The sequence below is a fragment of the Mya arenaria genome, chromosome 8 (genome assembly GCF_026914265.1).
Source record: "Mya arenaria isolate MELC-2E11 chromosome 8, ASM2691426v1".
In the NCBI taxonomy this organism is placed as follows: Eukaryota; Metazoa; Mollusca; class Bivalvia; order Myida; family Myidae; genus Mya; species Mya arenaria.
Window position 1 is genome coordinate 44,964,310 of NC_069129.1, and position 21,087 is coordinate 44,985,396.

The window sequence follows — 21,087 nt, forward strand, 5'->3', positions numbered from 1 at the left end:
GCCGAACGTTTGAACACACTCGCCCTGTTTAACGGCACAGGGTAAACGTTAACATAGAACACAAAAAAAAACTATCACAAACCAGAACATCGACATCACAAAACTCCACAAACGCAGTACATATATACAATACTTACAATACTATATAAAAACTAGGTGTGTTTATCAAGGATTGCTAGGTTCCGCCTTGAAACGCTCTGTAAAATGTAAATTTACTGGGGGTTTAAACCCGGTTGTGTGCACAACCTCACTCATATCCCTTTTATCCCGAATAAAGCAAAAACGTAAATGGCAAATCTTATAAAAGTATGTATTAACTGGGAAAACTTAATAACACAACAAATAAAAATAAACTAATGAGGTGAACCCCAAGAACTTCTGTGATTAGGGATCCACACTATATCTGCAAACGAAGGACTACGATTCAGAGTACCTAATGGGATTTTTTTTAAAGATATGGTGCATTTATTGTTTGAAACTCTGAAACACAGTCTGTCTTAGAAAATAAAACGATCTTAAGACAAACATTATTTAGTTATAACCATCTAGAGACATAATTATAATCATTTAAAATTATCGAAAGACATAAACAAACAACCATCTTATGACAGAAACATATTCATTTATGTGACGGCGTCATTATGTATGGCTTGTTTGTTAACTTTCAAGGGACTACACTTTACTTCCGTTTTTGCATATATCCACATGTTGACCTTTTTTGAACTCTAGAGCTTGGTATGCTTACAAATGCATCATTTGATTTGTCAGTCTTTTAACCGCTTTCTTAATTTTTTTCTTTGTAATAGCAACTTTTTGAAGTGTCAATCAGTCTTTTACTTCAAATGATAAGGCTTATGGATAGAGGTTTTTGTAAGTCGTGGTGTTTTAATGTTTGTGGACGTCATTTCTCTGCTGTTGTTTCTAAATCAGTTTGATAAAATTTCCGATTAAAACTAGATAATTGTTAATTGCATTGTTTTCCTAAAAACTTCTAAAATGGCAGTACTGGCTGGTTCTTCTTGTGTATGTTTTCACATTTTCCATAGTTTTTGGCACATGTTAATATAACATTGCGGGGCACAGATTAATCAATATAAGTTTGATTGAGAGATAGTTAAAACATGGTACCTGGCACTGGTAGGACTGTGTTATAATGTCATGGACGTTGGTCGTGTATATTTGTATTTATGAATTTAATTTTTAGTAATATTGTTGTAACATGTTCGTATTGTTTTATGTTGTTTCCATGTATGTAATTGAGTATTCGTCCGTGGTCACTTTGTACTTATATTAATGTGATTATATTATATTGATATATTTAATATTTTTCATGCTTAATATTCAGATATCATGTATTTTGAATTCGGTTCGTAGATACATATACAGACTACTAAAGAACACAATGAAGAACGTAGAATTTACATTGTTAAGTTCTGGTAAAAGAAAATAGGTTGAGGAACAGTTCAAGGAAAAGTCTTCATGAGCAGAAGGGGATTGCCTGTAAGCTTTTACAGTTGAAATTATTCATCATTTACATTGCAATGTGCATATCTTCTCTTTTAATCTTTTGAGATATAGAGATACTATTAACACGTGATAAATAAAAAAAGCTGTAGAACTGTCATTTCAGCATAGACTGAAACATAGCTTTTGTTCGTGCAAATGTCTGTTCACACCAAGCTGCGCTGGAGAAAAAGATATGCTACAGTTTCACTAGGGTTTTTTGAACTCGCAAAGAGAATTCATTTTTCTTCCAAATTGTCAGAAATTTCGGAAGACAACGGAAACTGTTTAATAATCAAAGTTAAGACAGAAGCCGAAGTTCACTTTCAGAGCGTGACTTAAGGATTGGTTTACATAGTGAGACATTCACCGATCGTTGTAATATATATATACGGATTTTCTTTTTGAATACGTCGATTCCCGCAACAGCGGCTATGGTTTGGTATTGTTGCAATATCACTAATACAAATTTTGTCCAAAGCTCAAAATATCCCATGCCACTCGCTGCAGAGTTTTCCAATATCACGAAACATACCATCGTCGACACGGCCATTCACGTTTCTTCTGTTGCTCAAGTCAAGCACGAATGAAATAATACTACTAGGCAGTTGAGTACTACGAATTTGTTCACACGATATTGAAGTAATATGGATGCAGTTTCTGGTAACGAAACGAATTACATAGCATGGAATTCAAGTGTTGACCTATACACTGATTGTACGGAAGATGCTACGGAAAATAGAAATGTAGTATGCTTATGCAGAAATTCAAATTTGAGGAATATCTTGGAATGTTTCATACCAGAACCCGAAGAATGGGTTCTTGTTTTTGCGTATGTTATAACGTTTGTAATCGGTGTTTTTGGGAATATTCTAGTTTGTTTTGCAGTTTGTAGAAACAAAGACTTGCAAACAAATACAAACATATTTATTGTGAACTTGGCTGTTGCCGACTTGACTGTGATCCTTGTCCTGTTGCCTTCGGCTCTGATTGTTGACGTAACAGATACATGGCTGTTTGGAGGAGCAATGTGTAAAATCAGCATCGCTATCGGGGTACGTAATTTGTTGTCATAGACAAAAGCACATTGATTTGTTGTTTTAAGTACTGAATTAATGTTTTGCTACGTTCAATATAAACGAGATAGATCTGCATCCTAACAATTATTAAATATGTAATGAAATGCAATCTTATATATTAATCAATATATTATCCATTAGCAATTATTCTACCAACAAAAAGTTATCATGAACAAAAACATCATACACGTTCTATTTAATTCTGCAAATCACACATTATGAGGGACTATCCCTCTGTTTATTTATGACAATATAACGATTCCAATATATATGACTGGACCATAAGTTTTTATACATTCGATATAAACGAGATATCTAAAGATTATTTATGTACATCTACCAAATTATAAAACGTGTGTTAAAATGCAATCTGAACAAAAAGAAGCAGTACCGCTGAGTACTATAAAACAAAACATCTTACTGGTTATATTTATATCTGAAAATCAAACAATTATGAGAAACAACGCATCTCTTACAATAAAACGACATCAACAATGTTATTAGTGCCCGCTCATCTGTTTTGTGGTTGACAATAATATGCGGAAACTGCCTCTGTAACATAGATGGCAATCAGTTTTTGCATGCGACTATTTTTACGGCATATATGAATTGATGATACAATATGTAATATTGGCGTCATTCTCATGGTTTGTTTTCTAATACCAGGATTGATATGTTATAATGTTTATTAATAGCTCAATACTGAAATAAAAAGCAAATTTTGCTAGTCAAATATATTAGCCAAAACGTAGAGTTGCTATTCTATAGACAAAATGCATATTTTGACAACATAAACATGCAATTTTACCTGCATTTAGAGCACGCCTTGAATGTCTCCGATACATATCGCGTTTGACTATGTTTTTCCCCAACAAATTGTATCTGTAAAATGTATATTTTAATTTAACACTTAAATAGAGGTTCTTTGACACTTTGATATACTGATATGAACATTCAATTGTAATATACATCATGAAGGAATGGTTGCTATGAAAATATATTCAGTTAATCTGCATTAACTCATTTAAAGTATTTTTTTAAACAAATGTTTGAGCACCCCCCCCCCCCCATCCGCACATCAAAATAAAGAAAGTAAAGGAAAAAATAACATGCCTTTTCGTGGTTTTTTAAACAATTACGATGGATTAAATCCTGATATACTCCACATTTGAAACAATGCGATTGTGGACACATAATTACACTGTTTTGCTGTGAACAAAAAAAGTATTAAAAGCAAGGTGCTGTGCAAGCATAATCCCAATTGACGTAGTTTGCCAAAAACAATGGCACTTTTTAATAATAAAAAGTCAATAAATTGTTATTTTCAATGATTTCAAAGCGGGATGAAATAAGAGAAAGTCGTTTCAAACTGCAACATATTATACCCAAGGAACCCAAAAATAAATATTTCAATCATCGCAAGACCACTACTGAGGTATACCTCTTGGTGTGCACTCGATGAAAGAAATTGCTAATTTACAATTACACTTACCATTATTTTCTTCACAAAGTTTCATCATTTTTCAATTTAACTTATTTAAAACCATCAATCCTAAATATCTTGTCGCAGCACACATTGTATCATAACAAACACAACCTTAAACATGCGCCATATTTACACATAATACATTAAAGGCTTTTCAAGATCATATAACGAAAAAAAGCGGATACCGACGTTCGTCTTTTGTAGTTGTGTTTCAAGAAATAAAAATGTATTTCCACTAATAACATGCATTATTTCTATACATATTGTTGTGACGATGAGCTTTTTATGCTTAAGCCGAATAAAATTTCTGTTCTGTTCTGTTCTGATAACATGTGTACAAAAAGGCATGTGCATATCTTGAACAGTTTAAATTTGCAAATTGATGACAAGGCTAATCAACAACGTCAACGACATAAACACGAAGGCATAAACAAACCTATATTACCGTTTCATTTTGCAAATTTACATCTCACTAAAATCGCTATTGTTTTGCATAATTACTGTTGCGCTTTCTTCTTTTTTATTGCCCGGAACACCTACATCTGCTTATGATTACGGTAATGTTTGTATTGGCGGTGATATGAGAGTTTTAACATCGAATTGAGAAGCTGTTAATAAAAAGCAACTAGACAGGTAGCTAATTTAAGAACAGTTACGATGAATGCAAGAAGAACATTTAATCATCTGAATTAAATATAATGGGTAAAGTGATGCACATCGTCGTCTACGTGCTGTTTAATGACAGCCATAACAACTTCCGATCACTGTTTTGTTATCTGAATTGGGTACTTTGCAGTAATATGTAGAACGCAAAGAATGATTAAAAATAAATAGGGGTATTATATGCGTCTGATAATATCACTTGATGTTGTATATTTTGTACGAAAAGTGGTGGTTAAGTCAAATGTATCTTTACGCAAGCAGCGATTATTGCAACGTCAGTTGACCACGGCAAATAAATATAAATCAAGTATTACATTAAAGAAATCCTTTTATACTAAAATAAAAAAAAATATTATTTTTTAAACATTGTAAATTTTGACAAGATAAAGTGATACTCTTATTCAAAATCAATACATGCACGTGTAAAACAAACATAAATTTTGAGAGATAAATCTTTAACTACTTACTAAATAACGCAATAATATTATGTACTGATAGCAAGATTGTAGCTGTGTATTCAATGGCTGAAAACCCAAAATATTAAATGACTGGTGAATGCTAAAAGATTTACTATGATTTACTATAGTCTCATCAAGTTTGAATACCGTGTTTTCTGCAACTTTCTTTCAAATAAAACTTGGTTTCCCTATTAAGAACCATTGTTTTTGACATTTATTCAACCTTTTTGATATATTTAAACGATTTTATTAATTTTAGTTAATATTATTTGGGAGTAAGAGTGCATCTATAATAAGCAAAGAGTAAATTTATTCATATATGTGTTCCGGTTTCTCAACTGCTATAGTACGATGTTATCCCCTCATATCACATGTATCAATGGCGTGTTATTACATATGAGTTCCGGTTACTCAGCTTCTATAGTACGATGTTAACCCCTCATATCACATGTATCAATGGCGTGTTATTCATATAGGAGTTCCGGTTACTCAACTGCTATAGTACGATGTTAACCCCTCATATCACATGTATCAATGGCGTGTTATTCATATATGAGTTCCGGTTCCTCAACTGCTATAGTACGATGTTATCCCCTCATATCACATGTATCAATGGCGTGTTATTCATATATGAGTTCCGGTTACTCAACTGCTATAGTACGATGTTATCCCCTCATATCACATGTATCAATGGCGTGTTATTCATATAGGAGTTCCGGTTACTCAACTGCAATAGTACGATGTTATCTCCTCATATCACATGTATCAATGGCGTGTTATTCATATATGAGTTCCGGTTTCTCAACTGCTATAGTTCGATGTTATCCCCTCATATCACATGTATCAATGGCGTGTTATTCATATATGAGTTCCGGTTTCTCAACTGCTATAGTACGATGTTATCTCCTCATATCACATGTATCAATGGCGTGTTATTCATATATGAGTTCCGGTTCCTCAACTGCTATAGTTCGATGTTATCCCCTCATATCATATGTATCAATGGCGTGTTATTCATATATGAGTTCCGGTTTCTCAACTGCTATAGTACGATGTTATCCCCTCATATCACATGTATCAATGGCGTGTTATTCATATATGAGTTCCGGTTTCTCAACTGCTATAGTTCGATGTTATCCCCTCATATCATATGTATCAATGGCGTGTTATTCATATATGAGTTCCGGTTTCTCAACTGCTATAGTACGATGTTATCCCCTCATATCACATGTATCAATGGCGTGTTATTCATATATGAGTTCCGGTTTCTCAACTGCTATAGTTCGATGTTATCCCCTCATATCACATGTATCAATGGCGTGTTATTCATATATGAGTTCCGGTTTCTCAACTGCTATAGTACGATGTTATCCCCTCATATCACATGTATCAATGGCGTGTTATTACATATGAGTTCCGGTTTCTCAACTGCTATAGTACGATGTTATCCCCTCATATCACATGTATCAATGGCGTGTTATTCATATATGAGTTCCGGTTACTCAACTGCTATAGTTCGATGTTATCCCCTCATATCACATGTATCAATGGCGTGTTATTCATATAGGAGTTCCGGTTCCTCAACTGCTATAGTACGATGTTATCTCCTCATATCACATGTATCAATGGCGTGTTATTCATATATGAGTTCCGGTTCCTCAACTGCTATAGTACGATGTTATCCCCTCATATCACATGCATCAATGGCGTGTTATTCATATATGAGTTCCGGTTCCTCAACTGCTATAGTACGATGTTATCTCCTCATATCATGTATCAATGGCGTGTTACTCATATATGAGTTCCGGTTCCTCAACTGCTATAGTACGATGTTATCCCCTCATATCACATGTAGCAATGGCGTGTTATTCATATATGAGTTCCGGTTCCTCAACTGCTATAGTACGATGTTATCCCCTCATATCATGTATCAATGGCGTGTTACTCATATATGAGTTCCGGTTCCTCAACTGCTATAGTACGATGTTATCCCCTCATATCATGTATCAATGGCGTGTTACTCATATATGAGTTCCGGTTCCTCAACTGCTATAGTACGATGTTAACCCCTCATATCACATGTATCAATGGCGTGTTATTCATATATGAGTTCCGGTTTCTCAACTGCTATAGTACGATGTTATCCCCTCATATCACATGTATCAATGGCGTGTTATTCATATAGGAGTTCCGGTTTCTCAACTGCTATAGTACGATGTTATCCCCTCATATCACATGTATCAATGGCGTGTTATTACATATGAGTTCCGGTTTCTCAACTGCTATAGCACGATGTTATCCCCTCATATCATGTATCAATGGCGTGTTACTCATATATGAGTTCCGGTTTCTCAACTGCTTTAGTTCGATGTTATCCCCTCATATCACATGTAGCAATGGCGTGTTATTCATATATGAGTTCCGGTTCCTCAACTGCTATAGTACGATGTTATCCCCTCATATCATGTATCAATGGCGTGTTACTCATATATGAGTTCCGGTTTCTCAACTGCTATAGTACGATGTTAACCCCTCATATCACATGTAGCAATGGCGTGTTATTCATATATGAGTTCCGGTTCCTCAACTGCTTTAGTTCGATGTTAACCCCTCATATCACATGTAGCAATGGCGTGTTACTCATATATGAGTTCCGGTTTCTCAACTGCTATAGTACGATGTTAACCCCTCATATCACATGTAGCAATGGCGTGTTATTCATATATGAGTTCCGGTTTCTCAACTGCTATAGCACGATGTTAACCCCTCATATCACATGTAGCAATGGCGTGTTATTCATATATGAGTTCCGGTTCCTCAACTGCTTTAGTTCGATGTTATCCCCTCATATCATGTATCAATGGCGTGTTACTCATATATGAGTTCCGGTTTCTCAACTGCTTTCGTTCGATGTTATCCCCTCATATCACATGTAGCAATGGCGTGTTATTCATATAGGAGTTCCGGTTACTCAACTGCTATAGTACGATGTTATCCCCTCATATCACATGTATCAATGGCGTGTTATTCATATATGAGTTCCGGTTTCTCAACTGCTATAGTACGATGTTATCCCCTCATATCACATGTATCAATGGCGTGTTATTCATATATGAGTTCCGGTTACTCAACTGCTATAGTACGATGTTATCCCCTCATATCACATGTATCAATGGCGTGTTATTCATATAGGAGTTCCGGTTACTCAACTGCAATAGTACGATGTTATCTCCTCATATCACATGTATCAATGGCGTGTTATTCATATATGAGTTCCGGTTCCTCAACTGCTATAGTTCGATGTTATCCCCTCATATCACATGTATCAATGGCGTGTTATTCATATATGAGTTCCGGTTTCTCAACTGCTATAGTACGATGTTATCTCCTCATATCACATGTATCAATGGCGTGTTATTCATATATGAGTTCCGGTTCCTCAACTGCTATAGTTCGATGTTATCCCCTCATATCATATGTATCAATGGCGTGTTATTCATATATGAGTTCCGGTTTCTCAACTGCTATAGTACGATGTTATCCCCTCATATCACATGTATCAATGGCGTGTTATTCATATATGAGTTCCGGTTTCTCAACTGCTATAGTTCGATGTTATCCCCTCATATCATATGTATCAATGGCGTGTTATTCATATATGAGTTCCGGTTTCTCAACTGCTATAGTACGATGTTATCCCCTCATATCACATGTATCAATGGCGTGTTATTCATATATGAGTTCCGGTTTCTCAACTGCTATAGTTCGATGTTATCCCCTCATATCACATGTATCAATGGCGTGTTATTCATATATGAGTTCCGGTTTCTCAACTGCTATAGTACGATGTTATCCCCTCATATCACATGTATCAATGGCGTGTTATTACATATGAGTTCCGGTTTCTCAACTGCTATAGTACGATGTTATCCCCTCATATCACATGTATCAATGGCGTGTTATTCATATATGAGTTCCGGTTACTCAACTGCTATAGTTCGATGTTATCCCCTCATATCACATGTATCAATGGCGTGTTATTCATATAGGAGTTCCGGTTCCTCAACTGCTATAGTACGATGTTATCTCCTCATATCACATGTAGCAATGGCGTGTTATTCATATATGAGTTCCGGTTCCTCAACTGCTATAGTTCGATGTTATCCCCTCATATCACATGCATCAATGGCGTGTTATTCATATATGAGTTCCGGTTCCTCAACTGCTATAGTACGATGTTATCTCCTCATATCATGTATCAATGGCGTGTTACTCATATATGAGTTCCGGTTCCTCAACTGCTATAGTACGATGTTATCCCCTCATATCACATGTAGCAATGGCGTGTTATTCATATATGAGTTCCGGTTCCTCAACTGCTATAGTACGATGTTATCCCCTCATATCATGTATCAATGGCGTGTTACTCATATATGAGTTCCGGTTCCTCAACTGCTATAGTACGATGTTATCCCCTCATATCATGTATCAATGGCGTGTTACTCATATATGAGTTCCGGTTCCTCAACTGCTATAGTACGATGTTAACCCCTCATATCACATGTATCAATGGCGTGTTATTCATATATGAGTTCCGGTTTCTCAACTGCTATAGTACGATGTTATCCCCTCATATCACATGTATCAATGGCGTGTTATTCATATAGGAGTTCCGGTTTCTCAACTGCTATAGTACGATGTTATCCCCTCATATCACATGTATCAATGGCGTGTTATTACATATGAGTTCCGGTTTCTCAACTGCTATAGCACGATGTTATCCCCTCATATCATGTATCAATGGCGTGTTACTCATATATGAGTTCCGGTTTCTCAACTGCTTTAGTTCGATGTTATCCCCTCATATCACATGTAGCAATGGCGTGTTATTCATATATGAGTTCCGGTTCCTCAACTGCTATAGTACGATGTTATCCCCTCATATCATGTATCAATGGCGTGTTACTCATATATGAGTTCCGGTTTCTCAACTGCTATAGTACGATGTTAACCCCTCATATCACATGTAGCAATGGCGTGTTATTCATATATGAGTTCCGGTTCCTCAACTGCTTTAGTTCGATGTTAACCCCTCATATCACATGTAGCAATGGCGTGTTACTCATATATGAGTTCCGGTTTCTCAACTGCTATAGTACGATGTTAACCCCTCATATCACATGTAGCAATGGCGTGTTATTCATATATGAGTTCCGGTTTCTCAACTGCTATAGCACGATGTTAACCCCTCATATCACATGTAGCAATGGCGTGTTATTCATATATGAGTTCCGGTTCCTCAACTGCTTTAGTTCGATGTTATCCCCTCATATCATGTATCAATGGCGTGTTACTCATATATGAGTTCCGGTTTCTCAACTGCTTTCGTTCGATGTTATCCCCTCATATCACATGTAGCAATGGCGTGTTATTCATATATGAGTTCCGGTTACTCAACTGCTATAGAACGATGTTATCCCCTCATATCATGTATCAATGGCGTGTTACTCATATATGAGTTCCGGTTTCTCAACTGCTTTAGTTCGATGTTATCCCCTCATATCACATGTATCAATGGCGTGTTATTCATATATGAGTTCCGGTTACTCAACTGCTATAGTACGATGTTATCCCCTCATATCACATGTATCAATGGCGTGTTATTACATAGGAGATCCGGTTCCTCAACTGCTATAGCACGATGTTAACCCCTCATATCACATGTATCCATGGCGTGTTATTCATATAGGAGTTCCTGTTCCTCAACTGCTATAGTACGATGTTATCTCCTCATATCGCATGTATCAATGGCGTGTTATTCATATATGAGTTCCGGTTCCTCAACTGCTATAGTACGATGTTATCTCCTCATATCGCATGTATCAATGGCGTGTTATTCATATATGAGTTCCGGTTCCTCAACTGCTATAGTACGATGTTATCCCCTCATATCGCATGTATCAATGGCGTGTTATTCATATATGAGTTCCGGTTCCTCAACTGCTATAGTACGATGTTATCTCCTCATATCACATGTATCAATGGCGTGTTATTCATATATGAGTTCCGGTTCCTCAACTGCTATAGTACGATGTTATCCCCTCATATCATATGTATCAAAGGCGTGTTATTCATATATGAGTTCCGGTTCCTCAACTGCTATAGTACGATGTTATCCCCTCATATCACATGTATCAATGGCGTGTTATTCATATATGAATTCCGGTTCCTCAACTGCTATAGTTCGATGTTATCTCCTCATATCATATGTATCAATGGCGTGTTATTCATATATGAATTCCGGTTTCTCAACTGCTATAGTACGATGTTATCTCCTCATATCACATGTATCAATGGCGTGTTATTCATATATGAATTCCGGTTCCTCAACTGCTATAGTTCGATGTTATCTCCTCATATCACATGTATCAATGGCGTGTTATTCATATAGGAGTTCCGGTTCCTCAACTGCTATAGTACGATGTTATCTCCTCATATAACATGTATCAATGGCGTGTTATTCATATATGAGTTCCGGTTTCTCAACTGCTATAGTACGATGTTATCCCCTCATATCATATGTATCAATGGCGTGTTATTCATATATGAGTTTCGGTTTCTCAACTGCTATAGTACGATGTTATCCCCTCATATCATATGTATCAATGGCGGGTTACTCATATATGAGTTCCGGTTTCTCAACTGCTTTAGTTCGATGTTATCCCCTCATATCACATGCATCAATGGCGTGTTATTCATATAGGAGTTCCGGTTTCTCAACTGCTATAGTACGATGTTAACCCCTCATATCACATGTATCAATGGCGTGTTATTCATATAGGAGTTCCGGTTCCTCAACTGCTATAGTACGATGTTATCCCCTCATATCATATGTATCAATGGCGTGTTACTCATATATGAGTTCCGGTTTCTCAACTGCTTTAGTTCGATGTTATCCCCTCATATCACATGCATCAATGGCGTGTTATTCATATAGGAGTTCCGGTTTCTCAACTGCTATAGTACGATGTTATCCCCTCATATCACATGTATCAATGGCGTGTTATTCATATATGAGTTCCGGTTACTCAACTGCTATAGTACGATGTTATCCCCTCATATCACATGTATCAATGGCGTGTTATTACATAGGAGATCCGGTTCCTCAACTGCTATAGCACGATGTTAACCCCTCATATCACATGTATCCATGGCGTGTTATTCATATAGGAGTTCCTGTTCCTCAACTGCTATAGTACGATGTTATCTCCTCATATCGCATGTATCAATGGCGTGTTATTCATATATGAGTTCCGGTTCCTCAACTGCTATAGTACGATGTTATCTCCTCATATCGCATGTATCAATGGCGTGTTATTCATATATGAGTTCCGGTTCCTCAACTGCTATAGTACGATGTTATCCCCTCATATCGCATGTATCAATGGCGTGTTATTCATATATGAGTTCCGGTTCCTCAACTGCTATAGTACGATGTTATCCCCTCATATCACATGTATCAATGGCGTGTTATTCATATATGAGTTCCGGTTCCTCAACTGCTATAGTACGATGTTATCCCCTCATATCATATGTATCAAAGGCGTGTTATTCATATATGAGTTCCGGTTCCTCAACTGCTATAGTACGATGTTATCCCCTCATATCACATGTATCAATGGCGTGTTATTCATATATGAATTCCGGTTCCTCAACTGCTATAGTTCGATGTTATCTCCTCATATCACATGTATCAATGGCGTGTTATTCATATATGAATTCCGGTTTCTCAACTGCTATAGTACGATGTTATCTCCTCATATCACATGTATCAATGGCGTGTTATTCATATATGAATTCCGGTTCCTCAACTGCTATAGTTCGATGTTATCTCCTCATATCATATGTATCAATGGCGTGTTATTCATATAGGAGTTCCGGTTCCTCAACTGCTATAGTACGATGTTATCTCCTCATATAACATGTATCAATGGCGTGTTATTCATATATGAGTTCCGGTTTCTCAACTGCTATAGTACGATGTTATCCCCTCATATCATATGTATCAATGGCGTGTTATTCATATATGAGTTTCGGTTTCTCAACTGCTATAGTACGATGTTATCCCCTCATATCATATGTATCAATGGCGGGTTACTCATATATGAGTTCCGGTTTCTCAACTGCTTTAGTTCGATGTTATCCCCTCATATCACATGCATCAATGGCGTGTTATTCATATAGGAGTTCCGGTTTCTCAACTGCTATAGTACGATGTTAACCCCTCATATCACATGTATCAATGGCGTGTTATTCATATAGGAGTTCCGGTTCCTCAACTGCTATAGTACGATGTTATCCCCTCATATCATATGTATCAATGGCGTGTTACTCATATATGAGTTCCGGTTTCTCAACTGCTTTAGTTCGATGTTATCCCCTCATATCACATGCATCAATGGCGTGTTATTCATATAGGAGTTCCGGTTTCTCAACTGCTATAGTACGATGTTAACCCCTCATATCACATGTATCAATGGCGTGTTATTCATATAGGAGTTCCGGTTCCTCAACTGCTATAGTACGATGTTATCCCCTCATATCATATGTATCAATGGCGTGTTATTCATATATGAGTTCCGGTTTCTCAACTGCTATAGTACGATGTTATCCCCTCATATCACATGCATCAATGGCGTGTTATTCATATAGGAGTTCCGGTTTCTCAACTGCTATAGTACGATGTTATCCCCTCATATAACATGTATCAATGGCGTGTTATTCATATATGAGTTCCGGTTCCTCAACTGCTATATACCGATGTTATCCCCTCATATCACATGCATCAATGGCGTGTTGTTTCTTAGTTGAAACAAAATAGATGTAAAAATGTTGTTTTCAATAAAGGCCTAAATCTAATTTCTAAACGTATATTGCTTCTGTATACGTATAAATCTCGACATGTCACCTAAATCCACTTATACATGGTAACTAAACGCAATACAGTTTCAAGATTAAACTTGTTTTAAACAAATCTACGAAAGGAGTTGTGAAGACTAGACACCAGATGATACAATGAGAAAAAATGACATAAAATAACAACATAGATTCCGTTGTGTACAACGCAGTTAATCTTACTTACAGATGTACCGTCGACGACATATGTCTATTTTGCAGGTTTTGCGTATCATTCCAATTCAAAATTCAAAAAGGGTTGTTTGCTCAGTAAGAAAAATATAATAATATCAGTTTACTTGACATTCACACACTTAAAATACACACAATTGTTTTTCCAAAAAAAGAACAGACTGTGGAAGAAAGCGGAAAACAGGTTTTCATTGCTTAAAATGACAGCGCGTTGTCTAAAACTTTCATTTAAAGGATAATTTGTGAAACGATCACACCAATTGCAAAAATGTGCTATTTTTTAAAACTCAGCTGAGACATGATTGTTGCGCATATTCTTTAAAATACATAAAATCATCGCTGAAAATCTAGCAGGTTTTGACAATTCTAGCTTTGTTGTAAGGAAATAATGCGTTTGCTGATTTTGGGACCATCTGATGTCTAAATACATCAAATAATGTTTTCCTCTTTAACAACAAGCAGTTAACTCTTAAATTTGGAACGATGTCAAAACTAATGAGCGATATCGATAAAAACAAAACACTTGTTTATATTGTTTTGTTTTCTTTGTGTTTTTTTGCTGTAAAAAACCCGACACTTCCTTTTGTTATGCCATGTGTAGCACTCAATAGGCATCGGGCAACATTTTTGGGTTAATTATCGTTGTTGTTTTTTTCCAGAATAAGCAGGTGTTATTATATTTTCAGACCATGTGTATAACCGTCTCCATCCTGACACTGTGTGCGATCTCAGTAGAACGGTGGTACGCCATATGTCAGCTCTTTAGTTTCCATAGCAACATCCAGAGGGCCCGCATCACCATTGCCGCTATTTGGGCAGTCTCCATTTGCGTGGCTTTGCCCGAGTTCCTAGCCTTCACCGTGATACCTTATCGCCCCGACACGGTCTTCAGGTATCATATATGTTAATGCTTTCGACAAATAAACATGTTTGATTTGATAAATATTAAACGTAATTGTATCCCTTATGATACAGAAGGGGACCAAAAGGTATATCAACTTCCGACAAATGTCTTTCGTTCGGCAGGACAATATGTTACCCAGCCCTATGGGAGCAGAGAACGATGATGATCTTCCAGATATGCTTGTTGGTGTCACTATATTTCCTGCCGCTTGTCCTCATCGCCTGCGTGTACATGCACATTTATGTCGTGCTCTGGATGACACGTATCCCGGATACAGGAGATATTCGTGCGTATTATTATTTCCTGTGTAGCGCATACATACATATTTATACCTCAACTTCCATTCCTTAAATGAACTGCCTTTCGGAAATTGCGTTCATCAATCGATGAACACAACATCTTCGGATATGTTCGGATCGCAATTCATCGCATAACAATATACATGAAAACTATTGATCTTGTTATTGTTTGTATTGTGTCAGTTTTTCCCGTTAAATATAAATCAGCATTTTAGAAAGTGTGAATTTATTATATTTTAAATGAAGTGTTGCCATAATTGTTTCAATTTTACGTTTAAAAGTAATTTCAAATGGTTGATCTTCTCCCGCGTTATTGTGATGTCATTTGAAAAAAAATGTTTCCGGTTACAGTCGGGTCGTTCTATTTACAGAATGGGTAAGAAAGGATTAATGAAAGATTTTCTTAAATGAAATGACGTATTTTTTAACAATTCTTGAACGAAATAAGGAACTGTTGGTGTAAATATAAGTAATAAATTGCGGGATTGATGTCATTATCGGGGATATGAACGCAATTGGGCTGGTCAAAGTACGCGTGGAGTTCTTCGGACTCCACACACTTTGACCAGCCCAATTGCGTTCATACCCCGATAATGACATAAACCCCGCAATTCATTCCTTAATTGTTGTTCAAAATATAATATTAATGCATTTATTTAATGGTAGATATTCCCCCTAATTTGAAGACGGTATTATGAAATACCTGGAATATGCACATTTGACACTTCATGAAGGTGCAGAGCATCTTAAACAATGTGTTGAAAAAATCACACAAGAGGATGGCAATGTATAACAAAGGTTAATAGCTTAAGTTTTATTTGCAGTTTTTGAAATTAAAAATTAAAGACAGACATAAGACCATTAAGATAGAGAAAGCGTTATTCACAAATTAAACATGTTCTTTGATATAAAAGTTAGACATGATCCTAAACAATTGCAGAGATGGAATCAGTAAACGAATCACGGCAACCTAATACTGAATTTGGCAGTAGGTTGTTGAGTCGAAGGAAGACAGTGAAGATGCTGGTGACGATTGTTGTGGTGTTCGCGCTGTGTTTCCTGCCTAACCACACACTCAGCATTCTAACGTAAGCTTTCTGACCATTCACTTAGGTTTGTTTCAGGGTGTATGTGTCGGATATGATTACAAAATCCTCATTCGCTTTTACAATTTAAAAAGCTTTAACTAGATATCAAATGAAAACTGATGTTGAATGCATTAAATCCATGAACTTAGAAAACTACGTGCACTTCCTGGAATATCACGCACATTAAACATTTCCATCCGCTTTATGAAAATCATAGCCAGAATACAAAGTTGAATTTGTCTTTGCATCATCGATCAAACTTAGATTGTTAAGTTTATAAAACAGGACAGTTAGTGCACTTTTACAAAACAACATCATAGCTTTACATTTATGGCATAACACATTAAATAGTTTCTATGTTATGAACGGCACAAATATTATCCTAAAGCATGTTTCCGTATAAAATATATTTTTGAAACGAAAGTTAAAGCGACTATACTTGTAATAAACATTCATAAATTGCTTGCACGATTGGATTGTTGGATGGAAAAATCTTAGATAACATTATTTTGAGGTATGCAATTAAATACATGACATCATTTTAAAGGGCTATGCATAAATATTAAGTTTGAAAGTAACGCTGTACTATCAATTGTTTTTATATATTCCTGAGTACTAGGTAGCTAGTGACTGAACGCCACGTCTAAATAAAGTATATATACTATGCTTTATGTATGTTATATATAGGGTTAAAGGATTTATCAGCATGCCCATGATAAGGGGTATGTATTATATAATGTCTTCCTTCAATTACATGTTGGCATTTACCCTTTATTTGATCGTTTCCTAGCAACACGCAAGACCAATGAAGGACAAAACTAACATATGTTATAGTGTATTTAATTTTCAGATATATGGAAAAGCTACGGGGAATTCCTAACCTGCGGATGTTCGCTCTTATCTCCCACTGGTGTACATTCTTCAACAGCTGTATCAACCCAATTATCTACATCTTCATGAGCGGTAAGAACTGATTAGAGTGGTCAAGTGGTATGGGACTCCACCTCTAATAGAAGAACTTTTGGATTCGATTCCCATCAGGGGTACTATCTTATAGCCTCTCAAAATTAAAATCAGTATTTTTATATGAAGGAAATGAACTCAAACGTGATTCTTTATGCTGTCAGCCTTCCTTCTACTCAAGCTAAATCTGATTTATATAAACTAATTAAGCTACGCGTTTACTCTAGAATACCTCTAAACCATGCTGCATAACTATAAGTGGTGCGAATTGACCTGTTTTTTTCCATAGTAGTTAAACTAATCTAAGCGCTGTTGTCATCCATTTCATATGAGTATCAAATACAAGTGTATACATAAAGAAATGGTGATGTGCCATATATGTGTAACATGTTTCAGACAAATTCCGGAAAGAGTTCCATGGGACGCTCTCTCTGTGTTGCAGCTGTGGGAAAACCCAAACTCAGGGACCAGGGGTTCGTTACCAAATGACTTGTTCCGAGACGAGTCATTTAACTATTGAAAATAGTAACATTGACAGTAGCGTCATGACGAAATGAGATAGTTAAGCATGATGCATGTAAATTAAACATTCGATATCATTTCTAAAAATCTTCTGAGCGGAAGCGGAAGTTGCTATTTGAGATACTTGTTACATTGCACATTTATTGATAGTTACTGAATTATATATGAATATATGAATTATATATGTATAAGCATCTTGTAATTAATATTATGCATAGAAAACAACTATGAACATTCATATGATTTAGTAAGCACAATAGTATTATTTTACCGTAGTTTGATTTATCTTGAGGCTATACACGAGTTGTGTCTATGGTATCTCGTCCCGTCGTCGCATCTCTGAAATATATTTTGTTTGAACGTAGCTCCATACGTATTGCACATAAGTATTCTAATGACACTCCATAGGAATGATGGTCAACTTTATATATTGTGCAACTGCTTTTTGTATGATATATACTTGGTGAAACAAATACTTGCCCTTGATATGTCAAAACAGTGTAACATTGTTTGTGTCGCATGTTACTGTAAATTTGTTGTTTCACATAGTGTACTTAGGAAAGGACCAAAATCTGTGTTAGACCATTTGAAATTACAAAAACATTACAGGTGCTCAATTTCTTATTCTGACTAACATTCCTATAAATTGTATGAGTCTAAGGTGAGCGTAGGAAATTGTGCACTTGTAATTTGCATGTCATTTTACTCGGATTTACTATAGCAATGGCCTTTGACTAGATAAATAAAGGTCTAAAAATTCTGCTGGCTTTTATAACACTATTTCAACATATGTCTGTGTTATCACGCATGGGCACATGTTGTTAGTTTAAACACACGACAATGAGGCGTACCTTTTTCCAGACGTCGGGTTTCCATCAGTTTTGTTATATGCCGTGGTGTGTTTTGATTGTGTTGTCGTATATTGTATGTGTATATGGGTATTTAGGTTGAAATTGGCGGGACATTAACCAAATAAAAAAACCTGGAATTATATGTCAGTTTGTTCATTTATTCATTTGAGTTGCTTATCAGATGTGCCAGCGACAATAACATTTGTTAGTATCCGCACAGACGTGTATGAAATAAAGAACATTTCCATTGTCGACATGTTGATAAATGTTTACTGTTATAAATAAAGTCCAACATCGGTCAGAACGTACGAAGGTTAGCTAAGTGGACGGATTTTTCGAAGCAGCAATTGAATTCAAATACCATTCTTTAGTATTACCCGATGCTCTATATAAATGTAATTAACTATTTTCGACTGCTTTACAAATGGTAATCAACAATGTTTTGGACTGTTGACCGGTTAACTGTATGAACTGTTACCCGCATGTGAGGCTACGTCATAGGTACGTCATGGGTTTAACTGAGATTCTAACAATAAACTGGACATCGTGAACTCATGAATTTCCGATATTAGTTTTGTAATTTTAATTGGTTCACGGAGAATGCCGGAGAAATTTCAAGCGCTTATTAGTCTAAATTATTGAGATAATAACTAGTAAACATTATCAGACGTTAACAAACATTATCGCGATTGATCTCAACAAATTGCTGGAAAATAGACACTCGCTAAGCTATTTCAAATAAAGTAATTCCATTTTTTCATTGCAGCTACAATATCTTGAAAAAAAATCTTTGTCTACAATAAAGGTAGCAGTAAACTAAGTGAATGCCATTTCACGTTGTTTTAGATCAAATAAAAGTAGAGAAGTCGGCTAATGTTTTGTTAATTTATATTCCTAAAAAAAGAAGCTAAATCAAGATAGCACTGACTCGTTTCGAAACGTTACAAATAAACTCACCACCGTCATCCAAATATAGCTATATCCATCAAAGTATTGTTTGAGTGAAAAGTAACGTCCATATTTATACACCCGTTTCTGTTTGTGTTCTTTTCATTATCTAAAAATGCATTGTAAAAAATAACCATCAAATGTAGTCATATGTTTACCGATGCTTGTATTTATACATTGTTACAAAACAGAATAGTCCCACTAGGAATACAAATCCCTAACACTTAAAACGTCAGTGGGCTAACTGTCAAGCAAATATGTCAACCTTGTTTAAAATTAACCTTAAAGACAAGAATCAATCTTAATATAATAATAATAATAATAATAATAATAATAATAATAATAATAATAATAATAATAATAATAATAATAAAATATAATAATATCAGAGCTTCTTAACGACAAACAAAGTGTTAAGAGTTTGGTCACAGCTCACTGCCCATTGTGGCACAACCACCTTGGCCTATCCTTGTTAATGGTAAAAAAACCCAGCAAAAATAACGTTTCGAAGGCAACTGTTTCCTTAACAAAACAACATAATTAAATCGGACACTCATACCTATAAATATTACCATCAATTATGACATATCATTTCAAGTGAATTTATAATAATTTATTTCCCAAAACAATAACCTAAAAGTACAAACAATTGATTTCCGTTACAATATATTTTGACCTGCAACTGTGACTTAGCTCAACCTACAGCAAATTTCCGCGTAACTAGGGAAGGCCCTGATGACAAAACCGATCGTAAAACACCATTGTTGTATTCGTTTGCATAAAAACAAGACTGAAAACACTGCAACCTGTGAAACACAATCTGTTCAAATCAAAATGGAGAACACTAACATATAACGCATCATTGCGATGTGAGATCCGACAATTGCGAGGTCTTCCTTGCCACACCTAATATTCCTAAACGACTTTTAGTGTGAATATAATTATTTCTAAAGCGTACAGATCTTAAATGATATTGAATAAGATCGTTTCATCAGTTCAATTTCGGTGTTTTACTACTGTTTCGTCGATGTAGTTCTAGCAAATTAGTATGTAGGAAAACCTCGACAAAGTAGCTTAGTTTGGGATAGGTCTCAATTTTGTACCAAGGAGGATCACGTGATCAAAATGGACCAGACAACATTATTATAATTGCAAAATAATACTTTAAAAATATGT

At 35.7% G+C, this 21,087-nt stretch overlaps 1 protein-coding gene across 1 annotated transcript; it reads left to right on the plus strand.

The window, feature by feature from the left end:
- Positions 1 to 2,079: 2,079 nt before the first annotated feature.
- LOC128245061 (orexin receptor type 2-like) lies at positions 2,080 to 19,058 on the plus strand. Its single transcript, XM_052963266.1, has 6 exons — positions 2,080 to 2,558; positions 15,023 to 15,228; positions 15,363 to 15,526; positions 16,480 to 16,627; positions 17,478 to 17,590; positions 17,987 to 19,058. The coding sequence occupies exons 1-6, from the start codon at positions 2,151 to 2,153 to the stop codon at positions 18,145 to 18,147; spliced, it is 1,200 nt and encodes a 399-aa protein (XP_052819226.1). The 5' UTR covers positions 2,080 to 2,150; the 3' UTR covers positions 18,148 to 19,058.
- The last annotated feature ends 2,029 nt before the right edge of the window (positions 19,059 to 21,087 follow it).